The following is a 24,204-nucleotide window of genomic DNA, read 5'->3' as shown; positions in this document are numbered from 1 at the left end:
GGTCTCACATCCAGCCTTTAAATCATTGAAGAATTAGTGGTAAGCTTATTTTTTATGGTTTTGGCAAGCCTACTCCCCGTTTTGTATTGTAATGTTTTATGGTTTAATTTCATGCCGTGTATATAGATGTGTTTGTGCTGCAGCCTATCTTGGTTAGTTCTTGCAAAAGAGATTGTCAATCTCAATGTGTATATCCTGGTTAGATAAAGGTTAAATAAATAAAAACATCAGTATTCATAAAGTTGATTACTTTTATTATTTATGTAGACATTGTTAAACATTTTAAACAATTAAATTGCTTGAATCTCCATCTCTTGAGGTGAGGGGGTGGGAGAGAGAGAAAGGGATCAACCACTCAGCCATCAACAAAGACTCCCCTCCCTCACAGACTAGACCCGGCCCCCCCCGCCCAGCCTGCCTCTGGGTCACTCCCATCAGGGCATGGTTATATGACTGTGAAACCACCAGTGTCAGTCCACAGCAGGTAGTTAGCTGCAGCCTGCTCTTACGCCACAGCACTACATGTGTAACTGCATCTGAATGCAAAGACTTGGATTTCATAATATCGATCCGGTTCAGACACTGAGCTCGGTCTAGCTGGCTTCGTCTTAATGATTTTTAGGAGCACTGTAAGACAGACCACCTTCTGAGTTGATATCTTCTAGAGCATTTTCATTCAGAAGGATCCTTCTCTAAAGAGCTCGAGACATGAATTTTGACGAAATCCTCTCTCTCATCGGGGGATTTGGGAGGTTTCAGAAGATCATGTACGTGTGGATTAGCCTACCCCAGATCTTCCTGGCGTTCCACATGCTGGTCACAGTCTTCACCGGTGCCGTCCCTCCTCATTTGTGCCGCTCTGCGCGGCCCTCGGCCGACACGCCGACCCCCTTAGGCTACAACTTCAGCCTCCTGTTGTCCCCAGGGGGCCGACCAGAGGTGTCCTGCATGGCCATGTTCAACCATAGTGCTCTGGCTCCTAACCATAGCCATCACACTGGGAGTTGCCAAGGAGGCTGGGAGTATAGCCAAGAGACCTATCGCAGCACTGTGGTGACAGAGGTGAGTAGCACCACAGCAGCTAGGAGAAACCCAGAGACTCACCTTTGGGCGTCTCACAGGCGATGGAGGATTTCTATGTTTATGTAGCAGAGTGGCTCACAACCTCAGCCTGATAACCTAATATCTCCCCCGGGCTGTAGGGAATAAGATGTTGGCTTTTCACGCGGGAGACCCGGGTTCGAATCCCGGCCGTTACATTGGTGCCATGACCCGAGTCGGGTTTCCCCGTGGGAGGAGCTCAAAAGGGGGCGTGAGTGGCTCACAACCTCAGCCTGATGACCTAAAAAGTCTAATATCTCCCCCTGGCTTGTAGGGAATTCCCTTTGGTCTAGCGGATAAGATGTTGGCTTTTCACGCGGTAGACTCGGGTTCGATTCCCGGGCGTTACATTTAAACTTGACGAGAGGTTAGGATGTAGGAATGCAGAGTATATAGCCTTGTGATGTGATATTAGAGACGGGCCGAGGCTGGTGGGAGAGCTGAGGGTCCCTTAGTGCAGGCATCAAGGCCTCTCTAGTCTCTACACAACCTGACAACTGTTCCTTTGAGCCACAGCCTTGACGTGTGGACCTGCGGGTGGTGGAGCAGTTGATTTATGAACCCTTTATGAACCCTTCCCCGTGGCCTCCTCCTTGGAGCCTAACGGAGAGATAACTATCGGCCTCTTTGACATGATATTGATACCAAAGCACCCTTTGGTATCATTGCGGATGTCCAGGATGTGGTTGAACTCTTGAGTTCAAATCTTGAGTTCAACCACGACAACAAACGTTTTAATCCAGGCATTGTCTTGTGCCATGTTTTTTTTGTGCCATGTCTTGTGCATCAGGGATAAGACTGCAAAATATTAGAGGCTGCGACAGTGTTATGAATAGTCCACGGCCATCTAATGACGCCTATGCACTTAATACGAGATGCATCTTGTTGGTGTCCTAATACATCATGTTCATTATTGATAAGCGATGCATCTGTTTAGATGCCTACAGTAAGGTCAAACGTATTCTTATCCTATTACGCTCTGTTCTGTCTACGTCTCATATCTTCTGGTCACGTCATGTGTCTACACTATGTATTCCCTGCTGTGTGTAATAAACTTTGTGAACCTGTCACGTGATACCGCTGCCTACAGTATGTGTCATCTTGTTCTCCCGGGCCCGCCGGGCCCACGCAGGATTACTTCAACTGAATTGTCACGCACCACCCAGTACTGTTATGACCACACCGAGGGTCTCCTAAATTCACAACAGACAGTTGCCTCTGGAAATTCAAAACGATTTTTTTCCCATTGTGAATATTGACAAAAATGTAATTGTATTAGAAAAAATGTATTAGAAAAGTGGTTGCACAGTTGTTGTTGTTGTAAAAGCTTCACACTTGTATGATGTTCTTTCCTCTGTTCCTGACAGTGGGATCTGGTGTGTGATAAAGCCAGCTTGAATCACATCGGGTCCTCCATCTACATGTTTGGTCTCCTCGTTGGGGCTGTTGCCTTTGGTGCCTTAGCTGACAAGTAAGTTTGTCTTAAGATTATTTCTGAATGGATTTTCTTTTTTTTTTACCACATGAACTGTAGCGTACCTGATTTGGGGGCGAACATTAGGTGAAAATATAACATCTACAAAAAAAGGAGAGGATCAAATTTAGAACCCAAGGGGACCCCGGTCAACTAAGTATATCAATTTGTTCACTGTAATTTGTATATTCAATCTTTTGTTGGATAAGCAAGGTGGTGTATACATGCCTTGTTACCGTAGTTTGCATCGGTAAAATTTGAATTCCTTCAAATCGTGTTGCAGTGTAAACCATTGCGCACCAGTGAATGTGACTAAACTGCCGCTGCAGCGATTTCTATGGCTCCGTTTTATCGCAAAATGTAATAAAAATGGGTGTGTCTGAGGTATAAATGAACCCTTCGCGTAAATAAGTGAGTTGCGGTCCAGCAAGAGCTCCGCTGCTCCAAACGACTCAAAGCGAGCAACTAGTCCATGGGCCCAGGCCAGAATTTTCACTAATCAGGGACACTCAAGGTGGCAAACTCTAGTTTGGTATTTTGAAAAGGTCTATTTATCTAGATAATATTTCGACATGATAGCCCTTCCCAAGTAGTAGCTTTGTCCCAGTTATCAGCCTTCAATGACACCAACCATAGTTCCAAAGAATGAAAAAAATCTCGAACTTTTTTTGAATAGAACATGTCATACAGAGGGAAAAAAAACATTATTCAATCTCTTTCATTCACTTATTTAACCACATGAACCCTAGCATGCCTATTCTGGGGCGAACATTCAGCAAATGGCATGTCTACAATCTCAGGCCAAGGAAACACCTTTGCCCTGCATTTTTCACATATGCCTTTTGGAGCGCCACCAGGAGGCTGAGTTTTGTAAAACAATTCTTTTGCTCTTACTCCTTCAGATTCTGTCCAAAAATCACGCAAATCGGTACACAGTATGTATGTGTGTGTGTATATATATATATATATGTGTGTTGCTATAATGCCAGTGATTCAGATATCATATCAGATATTCAGAGGTCGCGCTAGGATTTTTGGTGGCTGGCCCCAATGTCCGGCATGATTAAAATGTATCGGACATCTGATAAAAATAATGGTCATAGATATTTTTAAGCATTAATGACAAGCAGGTGTGTAAATGCAGCCTAACACTTACAGCATGATATTTTGGATTGAACATAATTAGTAATATACACATTTTACAGCTGGGTCGTCTTGCACAAATACATGAATTACCTATTACCATTTGAGCATTGAACGCATGCAGCGTGCGTAATGGTTTCTCAATAATCTGTTGCGTTTGAGCACATTTCCTTCAGAATAACAAACAATCAAAGGGTAGCCTACTGTACAGGAATGCCGATCTACAAGCTCACAATGCGTCACGAAGCGACGCATTGTGAGCTTGTAGATCGGCTTGTAGATCGAGCTTGTAGATCGGCTAATTTCAAATGGCCGAAATGTGGGTTTAAGTGGTTACTGTATGTTTTGTAATAATAATCAAAATCTACAAAGTAACTGGTAACTAAAGTTTGCAAAAAAATGTAGTAGAGTAAAAGTACAACATTTGCCCCTGAGTAGAAGTAAAAGTACTGCAAATTGGAAATACTCCAGTAAAGTAAAAATTCCTCAAAAGTGTATTTAAGTACAGTACTTGAGTAAATGTAGTTAGTTACTTTACACCACTGGCAGCAACATATGTTTGTTCAGAAAACTGGCGGAACGCCGTGGTGTCACGCGAAGCGCCCAGTGCACCCCTGAGCACCACCTCAGGTGTGTGTTTATGACAAGGAGCACCCACAGCATCGGCGCCTATGACCTCAGGTGTGTGTTGTACCTTGTGATATTAACTATGTACACTTCTCTGGGGCATGACGGGATCTGTTTACTGTATGGGTTGTACGTATACTTGTCTAAAAAGCCTGTAGCACTTTCCCTAGCCTTGACGACCTTGCAGGATTATGCAAAGGCTAAAATGTAATTTAGATAGCATGTTAGGTAGAGAGATGCCATGTTTTCATAATACCATAGTATAGCATTATTTTAGGAGTCCTGTTGTGACTGTTGTATTGAGGGAAACATTTTGTTGACATGATGGTATGTTGTATGTACGGAATAGAAAAGCACTGGACTGGATGTAGAACTTTTGTGTGACTGTTGGTATATTGAATAATGATTTTCGGTGATTACTTTGCCAATGTGAAAAGGAATAATGCTTTAACTGTTGAATTCATATGGATTGCTCCTGTGACATACAGTACTGTACAGTAGAAGTGAGTGTTGTAGTGACTACTACTGTAGGCCTACAGTGTGTGGTATATGTTTGTATTTTTTGTTTTTTGAAAAGTTAATACGTGTAACTGAAGTTATATATCAGATTTAGTTTTCTGTCTCTAAGCCAAATGAAGTGTAGTATACCTGTGAGATGTGAGTGGGATTGAAATAATATTTATAAGACTATGGTATCCCCGCTGCGTGGGGAAGAAGGTGTTAGGACGTGTGTGGAGCCCCGAGGGGAGACAGTGGCCAATGATAACGTAGGAAAAAAAGGTCAATTTGACCAAAAGTCCATCTGTGTGGTAGGTGGACTTTATGCCGTCACACAAGTGTCATGGTCTTCATCAGGGAGTGATCGGGTTCAGTTCTCGCGCTTTATATAATAATCTGCATATTAGCTTTTTATCCTCTCCTCCACATTTTGTGAGTTTTTCTTTTTACAACCCAGTAAACAGATCATCTCATGCCCCCTGGTCAGCCGGGGCGCCTGATGGAGGGGAAGGGAACTGGTTGGAATAACGTGTTCCTTCCACGCGCTACGTCCAACCAGGGAAACTCCCCCCTGTCAGGTGACAAGAAGGTCAGTTGGCTCTCATGCATTGAAGGAGGCATGAGCTCGGCCCTGGACTCCCTAGGCTGGTGGGGGGAGTGTAGTGCCCAGGATCACTTAGCAAATTGGCACCGGGTGAAAAAAGGGTTACAAAATCGGGGATAAAAAAAAGTTAAAAAAAGAAAAAACAGATCATCTCATGCCCCAGAGAAGTGTGCATAGCTAAATATCCCAAGGCACAACACACACACATGATGTCGTAGATACCGATCCCGCGGGTGCTCCTCGTCATAAACACACACCTGCCAAAGTTTGCAGGATTGGTTCGTTTTGAACAAAATGCCTCAAATCCTGAACGCAGCATGCGATTTCCATTACATTTTCCGCATAGATTCCCACTTTGCCAAGGAAGAAATGCCCTCTTTTTCACATTGGCCTGTTATAGCGCTACCAGGAGGCCATAATAACCTACCTGACCTGGCGGAGACTTGAGCTCCGAGGAGCACTTTTTCTAGTTTGATTTTGTGTTATGATTTTATTTGTATTTCATTTTGTAGGTCTATAACACTCTTATCATTTCCAAATTGAAATAAAATTTAAAGGGGATATTTCTAATTGTTATATGTCTCATCTGTATGTCTTTTGTTATAAATAAAACAAATCATTATTGAAAAAAAATACAATGAAAGTGATTGTGAAGAACACAATTATTGAGTAACTGGGTTATTGAAAAATTACATTGACTTTGATATTTCAATGACAAGATGCTCCTTAATGGTCAAAACTATTTCAGAAAGGAATTATAAATGTCAGAATTAGTTGAATTAGTCTTATTGCACCTGTTTTTAGTCCTAACACTGGGCAAGTTATGGCCAAGGACCTTTCAAGGTCAACATCACCCAAAGTGGTCATAACAATATCAGAAATGAATTCCCCACCCCACAATTAGTCAAAATGGAGGTATTGCATGTGTATATACACTCAGAAACAAAGAAGTTGGATTTTCATCATAGCCGATGGCAGCCATATTTGATTTGGCCATTGCGCCATTCGTGGCACTATGGTGGACAAGCACCTCTGTGATTTCTCATGTCTAGGTACCCATTGTTCAAGTGAGAAATTATCCTACCACCAAATTGCGAACGGGTCTGTAGGCCAGGTACAGGACTACTGTGCAGATAATGTGGGGAGATAATGGCAATAAAATGAATATCCTAAAAAAGTATTAAAGCTACTCATTTGAAAAGGCTATCATGTTTCAAAGTACTTATATGGACCCTACAAACAAAATGGTGCCAAAGAGATTTTGCCACCTTTCGTGTCCCTGACTTCTGGTCTGGCCCATGGACTAAACTGCGCCCAAAAGCAGAGCACACAGACAAGAAGAAATGCTGACACTCGATGCAGTTTGCCAGCTTATTTGTAAACAATACATTTTAGGTAAGGAATAGGCCATGCTCAATCTTGATAAGTTTCACATCTACAACAGCCAATTTAAAAAAGAAAATCTCGGCACTTTGCCCTCTGCTTACAATGACCGTAGCACGGTAGCAGTAATGTTTCCGCCCTTCCGCGTCCTGTGTGAAGGGCACGTAATATGTTATTGTTGCATCACAGGTTTACAGGTGTGAAGAAGTGGGTGAAATTCTTATTTGTAAATTGGTGCTGCTTTTGTCCATTCAACTACTACTGTACGTTAGTGTTAGTGTTAACTTTTTTAAACACCTCAACAAGGACCCTCTTGTTAAAGTTAGTCTGGTAAACATCGAGCAGCCGACCTTTTAACCACTTAAGCCCTATATACTTCACCTCCTGTTGCAGGTATGGACGCAGGCCCGTTATCCTCTTCAGTCTGACCATACAGGCAGTCTTCGGGGTTGGTGCTGCTTTCGCCCCCAACTACTACATCTACATACTGCTACGCTTTGTGGTTGGAATGTCCATCTCTGGTGTCATCATGAATGCATTCGTCTTAGGTCAGTCCAACTAAAACATATATAAAATGATATCAATATTGGTATTGGTATTATTTGAAAGTCTTAATTTATATACTGTATTTTCAGGTTATGTTACCCAAAGAACACAAATGCTTCTACAGGATCCTCAAAAATAGATCTATAGTTTTGTGCAAGAAACTGTTTAAAGATGACTTAAACTTGAAGAACTAATATTGTTTGCTTTGATTGATTGATTGATTGATTGATTGATTGATGTACTTTATTTAGTAAGACATGAGAACAACAGTACATGGAAGTACAAATTCACAATACGAGGTCTACTAAACTGGAAGACTCATAAAAGCACTGAGCTTGTTTCAAATTTTAACCACTTTAACCACTGACACGTTTTGGGCTTGCATTGTGAGCTTGTACATCTACTATTTTTGAAGATCTTTGAAGATTTAAAAAATAAAAGCCTTTCTGCCTATAATGACATAGATATGAGGTTGAAAGTTGATAATTAAAACGATGATCTTGATTGAGAAGAGGAATCAAGCTCTTCACATAGTTTCATGGTATATTTATACACGAGCAATAAAAGTTCATGTGTCCCTGTGTGGTTGACCTCATGTGAAGGCACTGAGTGGACAGGATCTAAGCAGCGGATGCTGGCTGGTATCATTACGGACTACTTCTTCGGATTTGGCTACATCATGCTGGCAGGAGTGGCATATCTCATCAGAGACTGGCGCAAACTCCAGCTGGCCATCTCAGCACCAGGCTTCCTCTTCTTTTTCTACATCTGGTGAGTCGTCTGTGACATGAGACTAAAAGAGAGATGGGGAAAATGTAATGGAAGATTTGCCAGTAGATGGATGATACTTTTTAGTTTAACCAGTTCGATCTGCAATGTTTTGCTATTTTTTAAAGTTGAAGGTTTTCGTTTTATTTTTTGCCTATAATTAATCGATCAACTTTATATAGCACATTTCATACAGCAAGTGCAACCCAATGCGCCTCACAGATCAAAAGAAGAAAAACATTTAAAAAACATTAAAGGTAGGGTAAGTGATATTTTTGGGTATTTGTTTTTATTTGTTAAAAAGGTTAAAGTACTATATTCTGATAGTAATCATTGCTACAGAGCGTTTGTTCGGTCACAGGGGTCTCTCCAGCTCTTTAGTAAACAGAATATGGTACATTTTCAGGTAGGTGACAAAATTTAAGCCAATCAGGAAAGGGCACTGAAAATGCATTTTCTGTTTAATGAAGAGCTGGAGAGACATGAGAGACTCCTTTTACTGAACAAACACTCTATAGCAATGAGTACTATCAGAATATAGAGCTATTTAACACTTATTTTAACCAAAGTAAATCACTTAACCTACCTTTTTAATGAAAGGAAAAAGGACAACCAATTAAAAAAAGAACACACACAAAGGAGAAAATAAAAAATACAATAGAATTGAGTAATGCTAAAACCTAGGTAAAGGCACTGCTAAAAAGGTGTGTCTTAAGATTTATTTAAAAACTGTCCATGGATTCGGAGAGCTGCAGGTTCACAGGCAGGCTGTTCCACATCTTAGGACCTTAACCCATTAAGACCTGAGGCGATTCTTAAAAATGTTCTAAATCTCAACAGTTTTTTGAAAATAATCTGGAAAATATTTTTTCAAGATTTTTCAAAAATAGCAGATCTACAAGCTCGTAGCGCGGCACCGAGATAGCCTAAAGAAATCTTAAAATGAGACGCAGATGCGTCCCCGGTCTTAATGGTTAATGGCTCAAGGCTGCTTCTCCGTGCCTTTTGATTCTAGCATCTGGAACATTTAAGAGACCAGTGCCAGAGGACCTGAGAGCTCTACCAGGCACATACCAGAGACCATTGCAGATAATTAGGCAGGTGCATTTCATTTAGTGATTTAAAAACCGAGGGACCTTTTAAAATCTAACAGGCAGGCAGTGGAGGGACTTTAGAATGGGCGTGATGTGAGCTCTCCATCTGGTCTTAGTAAGTACGCGTGCTGCTGCGTTCTGGACAACTTCTTTTTTTTTTCGGCACACCAGATAGGAGAGCATTACAAAAGTCTATCCTGCTAGTGATAAAAGCATGCATTGACATGCCTAAAATAGTGTGAAAGGGACATTTCACGTTCAAACATGTTTGAGGTCATTTTATTATCTTCTATGGCTTTTGTGTGACAGTTTGTAAGTGGCTTAATTCAGTATTTAGATATTTGATATTAATTTGATCAGACACGCCCCCTTCCTGTACAAACCCATTGTAACTTCAAACTCCATTTTAACCATGTTAGATTCATTGAAAACAAATGTCCTTGGTTCTTGTGTCTGATGTCCTTCTAATGTGTGAGGCGGCCGTGTTTTTTCAATTACTTTTTTTCATTTCTTTTTTATAATCTTTTTGGGAAAAAGAAACAAACGAAATGATAAAATAATTTCCAAATTCCAAATTCGTCTCACACTTCTTATCAAATGTGACAGAAACAACCTGGCCTCATGATGGAATGTATGTTTGTCTATGTAAATATCTTGCCACTGTGGTGTACCAGTGATCCCCTACGGGTCATATGGGCGTGTTTATGAGTGATTATGATTTTTTTAAACTTTTGCCTCGAATACGGTTAATCGATTATCATTTATTCTTAAATTGAAAATACCAAATCTACAAGCCCACAACGAGGGGGGGAGAGCAAGGGGGAGCAAAAAGAACAATATTAAATAAAGGTATCTACATATTTACACATCTGTAGCCTATCCATCCGGTACAGTACAGTGTATGTACCTAGCAGCAGGTAGTCGCCCCCAAAATGACTTTTTTTCTATCGATTAGTCACCCCATGGACACTTGAATTCATGGATATTTATTTAGTTTTTGTCGCATTCCTAAGCAAATAATGTGATGACCGGCAGCGGTTCCGGTAGGAGACACTAAGTCTCCTTTGTGTCTCCTACCGGAACCGCTGTCTACCGGTTCGCTGGTCATCAAATTATTGAAATAAGTCATTTTTTGGGTGAACTATCCCTTTTAAGGTGCGAGAAGAATATCAGCGCGTTGTACATGAGATTAAGGTGCATGAGTGGCTCACCAGAACACCTCTTCTCTACATTGTCAGGGTTGTACCCGAGTCAGCTCGCTGGTTGATGGCCAACGACAGGAATGAGGAAGCATGGGAGCTGATCCGGAAAGCTGCCCGGATGAACGGAAAGCCGCTCCAGAAGGATCTGGAGCTATGCCAGGTAGGCTGGTCAATTTGTGGTTATGGATTTTGATGTAGCTGTGGGCTACAGGCAGGATAGCCTACCCTCTGTAACCTCACCCATTTATGACCTATTTTCCAACGTCTTATCACAAATATAAAGGTATTGACATAATGGTCCTCCTACAGATGTCGGGGTGCACTCCCGATCAGCAGCAGTGTCCAGGCAACAAGGAAGAGTGTGCTTACATGTTTTTGTATTGGAATTTTGAATCGAGACAGGCTGCCAACCAGTGTTGATTTTGACAGCAAATTTTAATTTAGTTTTAGTCGTAGTCTTTTGAATCAAATCCATCTAGTTTTAGTCATATTTTAGTCATCTAAAATGGTTTAGTTTTTGTCTAGTTTTAGTCTAAAATGTATTTTGGTGGTGCCTTGATGGCGTCGCAATGGCTGATTTTACACTTGGTTGCATTCTGAAAATAGCCGATCTACAAGCTCACAACGCATCGCAGCACGACGCGTTGTGAGCTTGTAGATCTGCTATTTTCAGAGCGCAACACCCACGAGCAACCAAACTTAAAATTACGTATTTTAGTTCTACTGGATCTCCTCTCCACTCATCCCTCACTAACATCTTAGTCAAGTTTATATTTGTTGATGAAATTGTCAATGTATTTAGTCTTAGTTTTAGTCATCATAGCTTAGTTTTTATTTAGTTTTCATCAGTGTAAAAAGGTAGTCGACGAACATTTTTCATCGTACAAAATCAACACTGCTGCCAACATGCCCAATTAGCCTGTAGATCTCGCAGAATGTTTGCCCCAGAATAGGGATGCTAGGGTAGGGTTCATGTGGTTAAGTTATCATGTACCTACTGTTGGCCTGAAGTATAAAATAGAGTACTCTAGGTATACTGAGAATTACGGTAGTTATTATCATTTTTAAACCCTGACTGCAGGGTTCTTCTTATGCAAAAGGTGCTTTTTTTCTTTTCACAGGGCTGTAACGACGAAGTGAAAATTGAAGGGAGGAGAAAGCACACTGTGATTGACCTTGTCCGAACTCCAAATATGAGGAAGCAGTCGCTGATACTGTTTTACTTATGGTGAGTACAGTATCTGTTTACTGGAGGTTTGCGAGGCTGTGGCGGGCTCCAGCAAACCAGAGGCAACAAGGACCCTCTTGTTAAAGTTAGCCTGGTAAACATCGAGCGGCCGACCTTTTAACCACTTAAGCCCTATATACTTCATCGTACGGCGGAATAGCATACGTGTTGTGCTCGTAGCTATTTTAGAAAACTGGAGTTTGGGGCCGCTATGTAACCCTCACATCTAGAGTTCGGGCCAGGCAATCTGACTGATATGCTCCATATGGAGATCTCTCTGTATTTGATGGTGATCAGATACAGGGACGTGCACAGATAGACTCTAGGTGGCGCTAGAGCATCTGCCCTTTGCCCTCTTGACCAGAAGTGCCCTTTTGAAAAAAGGGATTTTTTTTTTTTTTTTTAGTCTTCAACAGGGGGTCTGGGATCCCTAGGGGGTCCTCAGAGTTACTAGGGGGTCCGAAAAATCTTTATGTGATATGATTTTTCTTTTTACCATAACCACTCGAAACCTAGCATGCCTTTTCTGAGGAGAACTTTAGCCAAAAATAGCAGATCTACAAGCCCACAACGCCTCGCAGCGCGAGGCGTTGTGGGCTTGTAGATCTGCTATTTTTGGCAAAGAGGTATAGGTGTAGAGGGGAAAAAAGAGCAGACCAAGTAAACAAAAAAAAGTATAATTTACTTGAGCACCTGCCCCTCAAAATGTCTGTGCACGCCACTGATCAGATATCAAAGGTCACGGTCACTGTGACCTCACAAAACATGTTCATTAAATTCCTTCAAAGTCTTCATTAAAAAAAACATACTGTACTAGTCTGGACTGACACGAATGTAATCAACTGGTTGGTAGAGGCATACGTACAACCACAATGCGGCATTTCAGTTTTTTTAACCACTTGAATCATAGCATTCCTATTCTGGAAGGAACATTTGCAGAAAATAGCAGATCTACAAGCTCAGAGCGCACCGCGACGCATTGTGAGCTTGTAAATCGGTGATTTTTGGGGAAGATATTTAGTATATATGATTTTTTTATTTATTGTTTAATTTGTTGTGTGATGTTGATGATTTGTATTTACTCTATGGACCCCCTGTGTGTCTGGAATATAGTTGGAATTTAATACATCCCAGTGGAGAACACAGTCAACTAAGTATAGGGTTTATACTGTGTAACGTTTTCAATTAAAGAACAGCTATTGATTTAATCTTTCACTGGTGTACATAATTCACAATAACTCTAAACACTATTAAATACTATAAGTGTCTTGACACTTGACATAGACACCGGAATATGTAATGGAAATGTATTTATTTATTTATGTATTTTAACACAAATTAATACAGTTTCTGACAACTTGTTGCATTCCCAGATATCTAGTGCTCGGACCCTGCATCATTTATTTTTGAACTGTACTTCCGTATCTAAATGCTGTAATGACAACGGAGCTATAGGCGTAGAGTATGACTTTTAAGTGTTTAAATGTGGGAGGGGGGTGGAATATCTACGCTTTGAAAGAATTCACCTATAATGACGTGCCCCAATATAGGGACGCCAAGTTGAAAGCGGTTAACCTCTTCATCACTGCTTTCATTCCTCACCCTGCGTCTCTTTCCTTCTGCCTCAGGTTCATCAATATTCTGGTCTACTACGGCTTGTCCCTCAACATCTCAGACTTTGGGATGAACATCTACCTCACTCAGATGATCTTTGGTCTGGTGGAGATGCCCGCCCGCACCATCACCCTCTTCACCCTCAACCGTTCCCGCAAGTTCTCCCAGCTGGCCTTCCTAGCCGTGGCTGGCATCGCCTGCCTGCTCACCGTCTTCATTCCCGATGGTATGGGCAGGCGACGGACCAGCTCAGTCGTTGTCTATTTTCACAATTTTTAAAAAGTTTTTAACTCACTGAGTGCCAGGATTGCCAGAATTATTTCAGAATTGATTCTGAAAAGTGCCAGAGTTTTTTTCACAGAAAACAAAAAGTGCTTAGGAAGAGAGATATAGCCTTTTTTAGTTCTAAGTTAAACAAGGAGTGGATGGAGCTGCACATCTTCAGGAATGATATCTTGGGTTCTGAACATTTAAAAAAAAAACCCCGTGAAACACGTTAATGGCACGTTGCGCAATAGCGGTAAAACACGTGAAACACGTTAATGGCACGTTGCGCAATAGCGGTAAAACACGTGAAACACGTTAATGGCACTCAGTGAGTTTAAGATATATTTCTCTTCTGTCTGGCAGCAACCAGTGAACCAAAATGTCAATTTTTCAGGAAATGACTAAAACAAAAAAAAGTTAGGAGGTTTTGTTCATCATTGATAAGAGCAGCTGAATGGACCTCCAAGCTCACAATGAGGTTGGAGGTCAAAAGGGGGTGGAGCCTGAAGTCAGCTAAACTAGCTAACTCCACCCCCCTTTGGTCAACTTTAGCAGCGGTTTAGCAGAAAGTTTGAGGTTCCAATGGAGTTAGATGGTTTTGTCAGAAGTGCTTTTTAATACTTTTCATTGGTTCAATATTTTTGTATCAACACACAGACGTAAAGGGTGTTCAATGGCCCTGATTTATGGAAAAGAATGCAAAAGCTGAAAAATGGAGTTAGCTGGTTCCTGCCGGACAGCAACGATTATATCATTTTTTTATATCTTTTGAAATATGTATGTTTTTGTTTTATATAGGTAGCGTGAAAAAGGTGATATAAAGGTGATATTTACTCGTGACCCCCACAAAATGAGTCACTCTGTGGCCCAAAAATGGGTCCCTCCGCATTGCTTGGGAAACACTGTATTAAGGCAACCATGAATCTTTCTTGTAGACCTTTCCATCATAAGAACTGTCCTGGCCATGGTTGGGAAGTTTGGAGTGACTGCCTCTCTGTCCATCGTGTACGTCTTCTCGGCTGAGCTCTTCCCCACTGTTGTCAGGTGAGCATCTTAAAAAGACTCCTTGAGACAGACATGCAAGTCCAACCCGTCTGCTCTAACATAGCAGGTGAAGCTATAGCATACTGTACATACCATATCAGTCGACATCCCTTTAACCCATTAAGACCGAAGTCGATTCTACAAATGTCTTCTAAATCTAAAGTATTCTGAAAAAAACGTAGGTTTCTATATCAGTGGTGCTCAAACTTTTTCATGTCAAGGACCCCCAAAATGATACGTATTTGGCTGCCGACCCCCAGCTCAAAATATGTTGTTCCAGGGACCCCCAGAAGCAAAGATTTGAGATTTTTAAAAAAAAACAATATATATTCAAAGATTTGCACACATTTTCACGATTTTTCAAAAATATCTCAAAATTTCTCATAGTGCGGCACTCAGTGCCACGCTATGAGCCTGTATATCTGCTATTTTTGAATAGCCAAAGTGTAAAATAATGCTTTTTAGCTCAAATCAAAAAGCGACACAGATGCGTTCCAGCCTCAGGGGGGGACCACAAAGGGGATGGCCTTCCATTTTTGGTAAAAAAAAATCAACCTTGTGTCTGATCTACCCCAAATGTTAATCATACATTGAGGGGCCTCTAAAGTATAGAGGCCCCTCAATGTGTGATTCAAATTTGAGGGGCCTCTATAGCACACCTCCAAAAGCACTTTCACTTCTGCCCATAGGGGGGGGGGGTGCCACAAATATGTTATGTTGCACTGTACAGTATGATTTAGAAATGTTATTCCAGCAGCAGCTTTGCACCCTGGCGGCTACAACCCACGACTTACACAGGCCTGGTGGAGCTAATGAGCTCAGACAAGCGCACCTTTCTAATTTGTTAAGTTGTTTTTACTTTTAACCCATTTAGACCTCAGGCCGATTCTGAAAACGCCCTCTGAATCCTTTGAAAAACTGTCTCGCCTCTGTCTCGCCTCTGTCGGGTGGAAACCTCATGTCTCCAAAACAGTTACTTTTCAGGATTCAAATTCAAAAACAGCAAAAGTAGCAGATCTACAAGCTTTGCCCCACGTTTCGAGCTCGCAGATCTGCTACTTTTTCAAGCTGGGCATTCATTTATGAAAAAACACAAAGTTCGAATATGGAGATAAGAGGTTTCTGCCCGACAACAGTGATATATAGCAACAACTAAAATGACAGAGGCGTTCCCAGCTGGAAAGGTATAATAACATATAGGTGTAACAGGTCTGCAGCCAGAGGTTATGGCTATTGAGGGGGTGCTTGGCATGGAAAAGATTGGGAGCCCCTGGTATACTCTAGGGGCTCCGTGTGGCAGAATTGTCCCCTTCTGACCGCTGGTGCTATTCCAAGAAGGTCCTCTGGAGATAGAAAGTGTGGTTTTCAGTTAATTATGGCTGTGTGCTGTTCTCCGTGGTAATTTGACATTAAATGGACTGTGGTTATTATGTAGCTAAATGAAGGGTGACAGGCAAAAACATTATGAACTGAGCCAGTATTGTCCTCCTTCCCTCAAATGACACTCAGCGCACGTGGCTGTCCATAATTTACTGCTGTACTATATACTGTATCTGAGTTTGTTACATGGTCTTTAATACACAGAATGTAATCTAAAAAAGCCTGGGTTGTCTTTGCTGATTCAAATGCCCCTTTTATTACACTTATAATGGAGTGTCTTTGGTCTCCCTTTGGCATGTTGGTCAGGAGTGCAGCCCTCTTCTGAACAAACACAAATGAGAGCTTATTGCTCATACTTGGCAAACTTTAAAGCAGAGAAATTGCTACTGAATATTTAAAGGCATTTTGGTGAAATCGCTTTGGGTGATCATGCACTGCACATCCCCAGTATAAAAAAAGGCAAGTACTACTTGGACTATTCCGCCTTCCTCCTCTAAGTGGTATTGTAGGCAGGTGCAACTCATTCAGAATCAAGAGGAAGGCATAACCAGAAGACTTCTAGTTTAAAGGAGTGAATATATAAATTTAAGCCACGGGTTCACTGCTGTTGGTTTTGTCCATTGTATTGTAAGTACTTTTCCCTGGAACAACATATTTTCAGATGGGGGTCGGCGGCCAAATGCATAATGTTGGGTGGTCCTTGACATGAAAAGGTTTGAGCACCACTGAAATAGAAACATAGTTTTTTCAGAAAACTGTTAGTATTTAGAAGACATTTCGTAGAATCGGCCTCAGGTCTTAATGGGTTATTTTACCCAATCTGAATGGTGGGACGATGGTCTGCAATGTAATAATCGGAACTACACAGCTACTTCTGCATACATTTCATATTGTCTGTCTGTGTTTTTCTGTCTTTCTTTGTCTTTCTCTCTGACAGACAGAATGGTATTGGCCTGTGCTCCATGTGTGCCCGGGTTGGGGGAGTGTTGGCTCCCATCATCTACCTCCTGAGGAAGGTCAGTGAGAAGGCCCCCATGGTTCTGTTTGGCCTGGGCACCATACTGGGCTCTCTTCTCACCCTCCTCCTGCCTGAAACGGCCAACATGCGTCTACCGGACACTATCGCGGATGTGGAACAATCCAAGCCCAGGTCTGAATTATTACTATATTTTTCTGTCCTTTTTTTTTCTTCAAAGGACCATATTGGTGATCTGGCACATAGAAAATCTTAACCACTTGAACCCCAGCATCCATATTCTATGGCAGGGGTCTTCAACAGGGGGTCCGGGACCCCTAGGGGGTCCTCAGACCTACTATAGGGGGTCCGCCACATCTTTGTGTGATAGGAACTTTCTTTTTTACATTAACCACTTAAACTCTAGCATTCCTTTTCTGAGGAGAATTTTTGCCAAAAAATAGCAGATCTACAAGCTCACAACGCCTCGTGCTGCGAGACGTTGTGAGCTTGTAGATCTGCTGTTTTTGGCAAAGAGGTATATCGTGTAGAGGGGGAAAAAAGAGCAGACCAAGAAAAAGAAAAAGTTGAATCTGCACCCTTGCTTTATCTCTCTCTCAGCTAGGGGGTCCTTGGGCTGAAAACGTTGAAGACCCCTGTTCTAAGGGGAACGTCCGCTTAAAATAGCAGATCTACAAGCTGTGAGCTTGTAGATCGGCTGTATTTGGTGTAGACTGAAAAAAAAACGGTCCAAGTACAGTTGTAACTCGGGTCCGTTTCACTAAGACTACAGGGTTTAAGTGGTTAAGTGTTATTTAACTCAGAGTGTACACATGGAACCAAATGGAACATGTATATGTATACACTGAGTTACAAATGGATACAAAATGAACACTAGGGGTTTTACTGTGTCGATATGCAAGGTTGCATTGACTGGATATGAGTTATAAAGTATATTTATGTGTGTGTGTGTGTGTGTGTGTGTGTGTGTGTGTGTGTGTGTGTGTGTGTGTGTGTGTGTGTGTGTGTGTGTGTGTGTGTGTGTGTGTGTGTGTGTGTGTGTGTGTGTGTGTGTGTGTGTGTGTGTGTGTGTGTGTGTGTGTGTGTGTGTGTAAAGGCAGACTGAGCAGCACCTGCCAACAGTTCAAACTCACTTTCACACAACCACACTTTAACAGGGTGCTTGGTTAATAGTGCAAGGATTGCATCTGTGACCTTCCAGTTATAGAAGTCCAAGTACAATTGTAACTCAGGTTCGTTTAGACCTGGAGAAGCATCTGTGTCATTTTTAGATTTGAGCTAAAAAGCATTATTTTACACTTTGGCTATTCAAAAATAGAAGATCTGCAAGCTCATAGTGCCGCACTATGAGCTTGTAGCTTGTATATATATATATATATATATATATATATATATATATATATATATATATATATATATATATATATATATATATATATATATATATATATATATATATATATATATATATTCTTTTAAAGCAAAAAAAAGCTTCTGGGGGTCCCTGGAACAAAATATATTTAGATGGGGGTCGGCCAAATACATATCATTTTGGGGGTCCTTGACATGAAAAAGTTTGAGAACCACTGATATAGACGTTTTTCAGAATACTGTTGGGATTTAGAAGACATATGTAGAATCGGATTTAGAAGACATATGTAGATGTACAGTTGTTCAAACCTGAGTCTTCCACAGTTGTATCATAGAGGCGTGAAGGTGCTATACTGTCTCATTCTCACACTGCAGTGAGGAGGAGGAGGAGGAGGAGAGGAGGCCCTCTGAAACCAGTCTTCTATGAGCCCTGTCTGAGGATCACAGACATCACAGAGTGATGGATGCCATCGGCGCGGAAAGCAGCACCGGACTGTCTCCAAGCTGAAGCCAGGGCAGCGTCTTCGAGGCTATTTCAGAAGGAAATGCCCATGCTCTCATGAGGTCAAACCAGGTATTCTCCCCCCACCCCCTCCCTCAGCTCAGACAACAACACTGAAATGGCTGCTTTACTGAATCCAGCGATCCAAATACTTCATCCTCTTTCTACATTAGAGAAAATGTCAAACAGTTGACAATTTGTGGTACAAACTTGCTTTAGTATTATCTCTTTGTTTTTTTACTTTGATGTGTTACGATGTACTATATATACAGTATAATCAGTTTGTCACCATGTTTGGTTTAGCTTATAATGAAATAGTATTAGTAAATATTAGTACTGTAAGTATTGTTTTGTGATGTTGTTCATCTTAAAAGGTAGGAAAAAACAGAAAATGCATTTTCAGGTCGGGATACCAAATCAGGATCGAGACCTCAAACAGGATACAGATTAAACAAGTGAAATTGGAAGTGATGACACAAAGAAATGAGCAGACAAATTTGGAAATGGAACACTATAAAAATGAAGCCGATAAATGGGTAGTCTCTTCTGATTGGCTGAAATTGTGTCACCTACCAGAAAATGAATTTTCTGTTTATTAAAGAGCTAGAGAGACAGGTAGAGCCCTGTGACTGAACAAACACTCTAACGCAGGAGTGCTGACACTTTTTTGACTTGAGAACTACTTTCAAAATGACCAGCTCAACAGGATCTACCCCAAAAAATATATATTATCCCATTGCTCGCATTGCATAGTAAGACAAAAGCACTTGGAATGGGAAATGGTGAGGGGGGTGGAGTCTTCCTCCCATTCTGTATGGAATTGGTAGGGTTTCGGGTTCTGCGCTCGCATATTTTGATATAACTTTGTAATGCTACTGACGTTTGCACGTAACCACGGGTCATCACCATGCCAGCTTGTGATGGACATTTCCATCAATATTTTATTTTTACATGCAAAACAAAGTGATCAATAATATTACCAGAAACACGTAGGCCTAGCCCTAAATGTATACAGTACTAAGGGACTCTTGATGTGCCATAGTGTCTACTCTATTCCATTGCACTACACATTTTAAAACAAGCCAATTATCAAAAGAAAAGTGAAATAAAATGTAAATAATTTTGGGGATCTACAAGCTCACAACACATCACAGCATGTTGTGAGCCTTGTAGATCAGCAATTCACTTTTATTTCTAGCCTATAATGGAATGCCCAAAATGTGGATGTCAGGCTTAAAGTGGTTAGCTAGCCTATACTTTAGAAAACCTGGAGACAGGGAAGTTATCCACTGTATACTGGCAGGTGGTGCTTCCATCTTACAGTACATTGCAGGAGCAAAAGGGCCACTTAGCTTTAACGGTGAGTGGGTGCGTATTACCTCATAATTATGGTTATTACAGTATATAGACAGATGGCTTTTCAGAGGACCGTGTAACTCGAGGAAAGGAATTTCCAGCTAAACTAGTTTTTTGTCTGGCAACGTATAGCGTCTATAGTTGTGGTTTCCATTAAGGTGAACGGGTACAGTAGGCCAAGTCTATGTTGATGAGAAAGTATGCCGATGGCACAGTGGAAAAAGACTTAAAACAGATGATTATGTACATGATGAGTCATTGATGAAGGGCATGACGAGATTTAAAGGAATGCAGTGTCGCAATAGTTTGATGCAAAGGTGCCTAAGTTTGATCAGAGGTGAGGAGGTCTGATGGTGAGACTGTGGATCAAGGGTTTCCATGGATTATGCTTGTTGAGTGCTATTATAATTTAGCTGTTATTGTTATTATTGTACACTTTGAAGTTCTTCCCTCCTCTGCCTTGGTGCTCCTTCTCAACAGATGACATGCCATGTTTTTGCTCTTTTCCACTGTGGTCATACCGTTGACTTGACTCACATACCGTACGTGGTACTGTACGTGCAGGTATCACGTACAAACGCATGTTTTAAGATTACATCGTGAATACGGGAAAAAAGTGCCACGGGCATGTTTGTCCATGTACGGACATGTTGATGACCCCTGCGCGCAATACTCTTGAAAACAAAGCCTTGCATTGTGGGTTTGCCTGCTATAGAAGCCGTAACCTTTTAACAAAACCTGACAAACCGCCAAAGTATAAATTAGCCTTCAGAACCCGGGCCTCCTTAAAACACATCTCATACCATTTTAGGACCCAGCTGAAACGATACATTTTAAGTCACCCTAAACTTCAAAATCATTTTTGCTTTGTTTGCAGGAGGACATACAAAATGACACATACAGTACAAAATAAATGAACAGTGTAATCTATCAGGAATAGCTGTAAGACATGGTGGAAATCTACAGTAGGCCTATCAGAACGCCTCGAGTGGAGTCTATTTCCTACCACTGGGCAGTTTTACCTAACTTGACTTAAAGCCGTCACACTGGGCAGTAACTCACTACCAGCCTATGAACTAGTACAGGGCCTTATGTCACTCACCCCTCTTTTAAAAATAGAATAGCTGCTCTGGTATTTGTCATCGGATGACACTTTTCTGTTGGAGTCTCTGGAGTACATGAAAGACTGACTGCCTTGCTGCTCCGAGACAAAGCACTGTCACAGAGCAGAGGTGACAGTCTGCAAAACCCAAGTGGGGGTTTGAAGATCCTACTTTCAGACTGACCTAGTCTCTGCTCTGTCTCCAAAGGTTGGCTCTGTACATTGATGAGTTTCCAGTGGCGTAGCGGAAGGGTAGCAAGCGACGCACGGGGGGGGGGCCCACTGCGGGGGGGCCCATTTACCGCAGCGTACCCAGCACCATCTCCATTGCCGTTTGCGAAAGCCCCGTCCCCGTCCTTGCGTTGGGGCCCCGCGATTTTGCGCTACGCCACTGTGCGTTTCATGCCAAAATTAGATGTGAAACAATAACAGTAACTCCCAACGCGCCTCAAAGCAACACGTGAGCATTTCTATTTGTACGCCCCTGTATTGTTGCATTTAATATGTGACGATTGACTTGCGTGCAGTGTTGTATAATTACCCTGTCAGGTTTAGCATTGTGGGTGAGATGTCAGCGACAGGGACAGCATAGACACCAGATGGGCGAAATCAGCCCTACCACAGTGCGCTCTGGTACTGACAGGGTTCATGGGCACACGAGAGCTCGTCTTTTAACCCTGGAAAGAGACTCATTGGTTCATCCATAAGGGCGAAGCAGGGCCTCTCCTTAGGGCTCATGGGCACATGAGAATAGAACTTTGGTGGTTCTGGAGTCATCAGGACTTAAGTGCTCTGCCGCGCCCGCGGGAAGGCAGCTGCTTGTTGAGCCTGCTGGCGGTTCTCAAAGGCATCCAGCAGCTTTTTTTGTGATTGTACAGCATAATATCATTGCTGTTAGGTGGCAACCTTGTCCAAAATAGTTATTTTTCAGCAAATGGGGGAAAAGAAACATGTGTTCCAATGGATCCTATGTAGTTCTTCTTTCTTTTTCACTTAGTACATCCCAGCTAAGCCCTCAATAATTTTGCTCTGGATTCGGTAGCTTGTGTACTTGGCATTGTCTCATGCGTTAATCCTTTTCTCCATGAGAGTGTGATCCTTTACTATTTATTCTAAGATTGTCCCAAAGAAATAAACCTTCTGAGAGTCATCAGACTCTTGATGACCTCTCTGCACAATTTCTTTTGGAGTGGCAGGCAGTTAATAGGAACACATCTGCAATAGTTTTCATAAATGTACAGTTTTCGTACACTTTTTCCGGTTCTCTTTCATGACATCTAACACAGAGTTGCTTTCAATGGCCCTTTTATGTTGGCTCCAAGCATACAGTACATAGAATGATGCTCTGCGTTGGAAATGGAGTTTAATGCCAGAATTTTTAAACTGCTTATTTTAGTACTTTACAACCCAACCCTTACTAACCCAGGGAGAGCTGGGCATTGAACCGGGCGGGAACCTTCCGAATCCCAAGCAGCCGCTCCTACCTCCTGACCCTCTGCTGCCCCAACTAATGTAGGTTTGGTATTTTTCACAAGGCACAGAGGCATAACCTGTTACAGAACACTGCCACCATCTGGAGAAAGCTGGTATCATCTGATCGCTGAAGTGACAGTTAACTCTCAATCCCCAAACTAGACAAGAGGACCTCTAATGCAGAGCATAAATTCATACAATTTGAATAGTGTAAGTGTAACCAGACCGTGGCAACGAATTTACTTTTACAAAAATGACGCCCTACAACGCCACCTTGAAGATTTTTTTTTTTTTTTTGGCGTCTCACATTGCTTACTTTCAGTGGGTGCTGGCTGGGTGGGGATGGCCGACTTATCTGGAAGGCATAATGCCACAGGCCTGTCATCAAGTTTGTTGTCAAAGACTTACGTTTAACCCTTTCAGTACAGTGGGGTCCAACTCTAGAATGTTTGATAGCCAAGCAAGTTGTCTGACACAAACATATCTGCTGCTCATGCTCAATAACTGATACTAGCATCAACCGAGCTACTGTTTTATAGGCAAATGTTAGGCCTGTCTAAAATAGTGACAATCCTATATTTAAATAAATAAATGGCATTGTGGAATTTTTATTTTGGGAACCAAATGATGCGGGTCCCGGGTTCTCCCTGACAAGAGGTTCTGACAGTTGTTTTAAAATGTTTGTTTATAATGTCTTGTTTATTCTTCTTGAATTTAAAGCAGAACTATGTAACTTGTCTACATTTTTTAAAATGTAATTTTAATCCAATCCAATCTGTATGGTAGAGTATGTTAACTCAATATAACTTATAAAATTGGGGTGGTTGCATTTTGACATTTTAGATCGTGTCAAATATCATGTCTCACCTTTAGACACAGGATCTGACACGAATTTTGACCTGATGATCAATTTCTCCCCTGAGCAAGCAGGCAGGCTCTATTAGCTCAATGGTAAAAATGTCAGCACTTGCGCAGGAAACCAGATACAAATCCGGGGTTAGAAGAGAAAAGTTACATAGTGCAGCTTGAATTATTCTTTGCTTCTGAGAAGCTAATTACTTTAGTTATTTGGTATAGTATCTACTCACCATTAAACTTAAACTCGCATCAACAGGCTTTCCATAGTCTAATAATATATGCAATAACTTGTATGTTATTTTATTATTGTGCAGTTTTTTGTTTATTCTTGTTGTTTGTGGTCTTGTGGATTACATGTGCAGTATCATATCATATCATGTTTAAACATTTCAAATACAAATATTTGAACAAGTATAACATTTTATTTCATGTGCAGTTCATTGAATCTGTAAGTAAATAATAGATACGTGCAATACAACATATAGGCCTAATGTACAAATATCAATAAAACGGGCTGTCTGTATTATGTAGGCCTGTTCTTTTTTCTAAACTTTGTATTGTCAGTTGTGTTGCAATATTATATATATTATATA

At 41.4% G+C, this 24,204-nt stretch overlaps 1 protein-coding gene across 1 annotated transcript; it reads left to right on the top strand.

Moving 5' to 3' along the window:
• Positions 1-708: 708 nt before the first annotated feature.
• On the top strand, positions 709-18,747 carry LOC311062956 (solute carrier family 22 member 6-A; the record flags this gene model as incomplete). Its single annotated transcript, XM_084082176.1, has 10 exons — positions 709-1,062; positions 2,469-2,572; positions 7,224-7,378; positions 7,979-8,147; positions 10,477-10,600; positions 11,562-11,668; positions 13,297-13,508; positions 14,485-14,593; positions 16,911-17,123; positions 18,696-18,747. The coding sequence occupies 10 exons, from the start codon at positions 709-711 to the stop codon at positions 18,745-18,747; spliced, it is 1,599 nt and encodes a 532-aa protein (XP_083938302.1).
• Between the last annotated feature and the right edge of the window lie 5,457 nt (positions 18,748-24,204).

The sequence above is a fragment of the Gymnoscopelus microlampas genome, assembly GCF_963454915.1.
Source record: "Gymnoscopelus microlampas genome assembly, chromosome: 16".
Classification (NCBI taxonomy): domain Eukaryota; kingdom Metazoa; phylum Chordata; class Actinopteri; order Myctophiformes; family Myctophidae; genus Gymnoscopelus; species Gymnoscopelus microlampas.
Note: the sequence above shows the minus strand (reverse complement) of the source record. Positions and strands in the feature narration are given on the sequence as shown.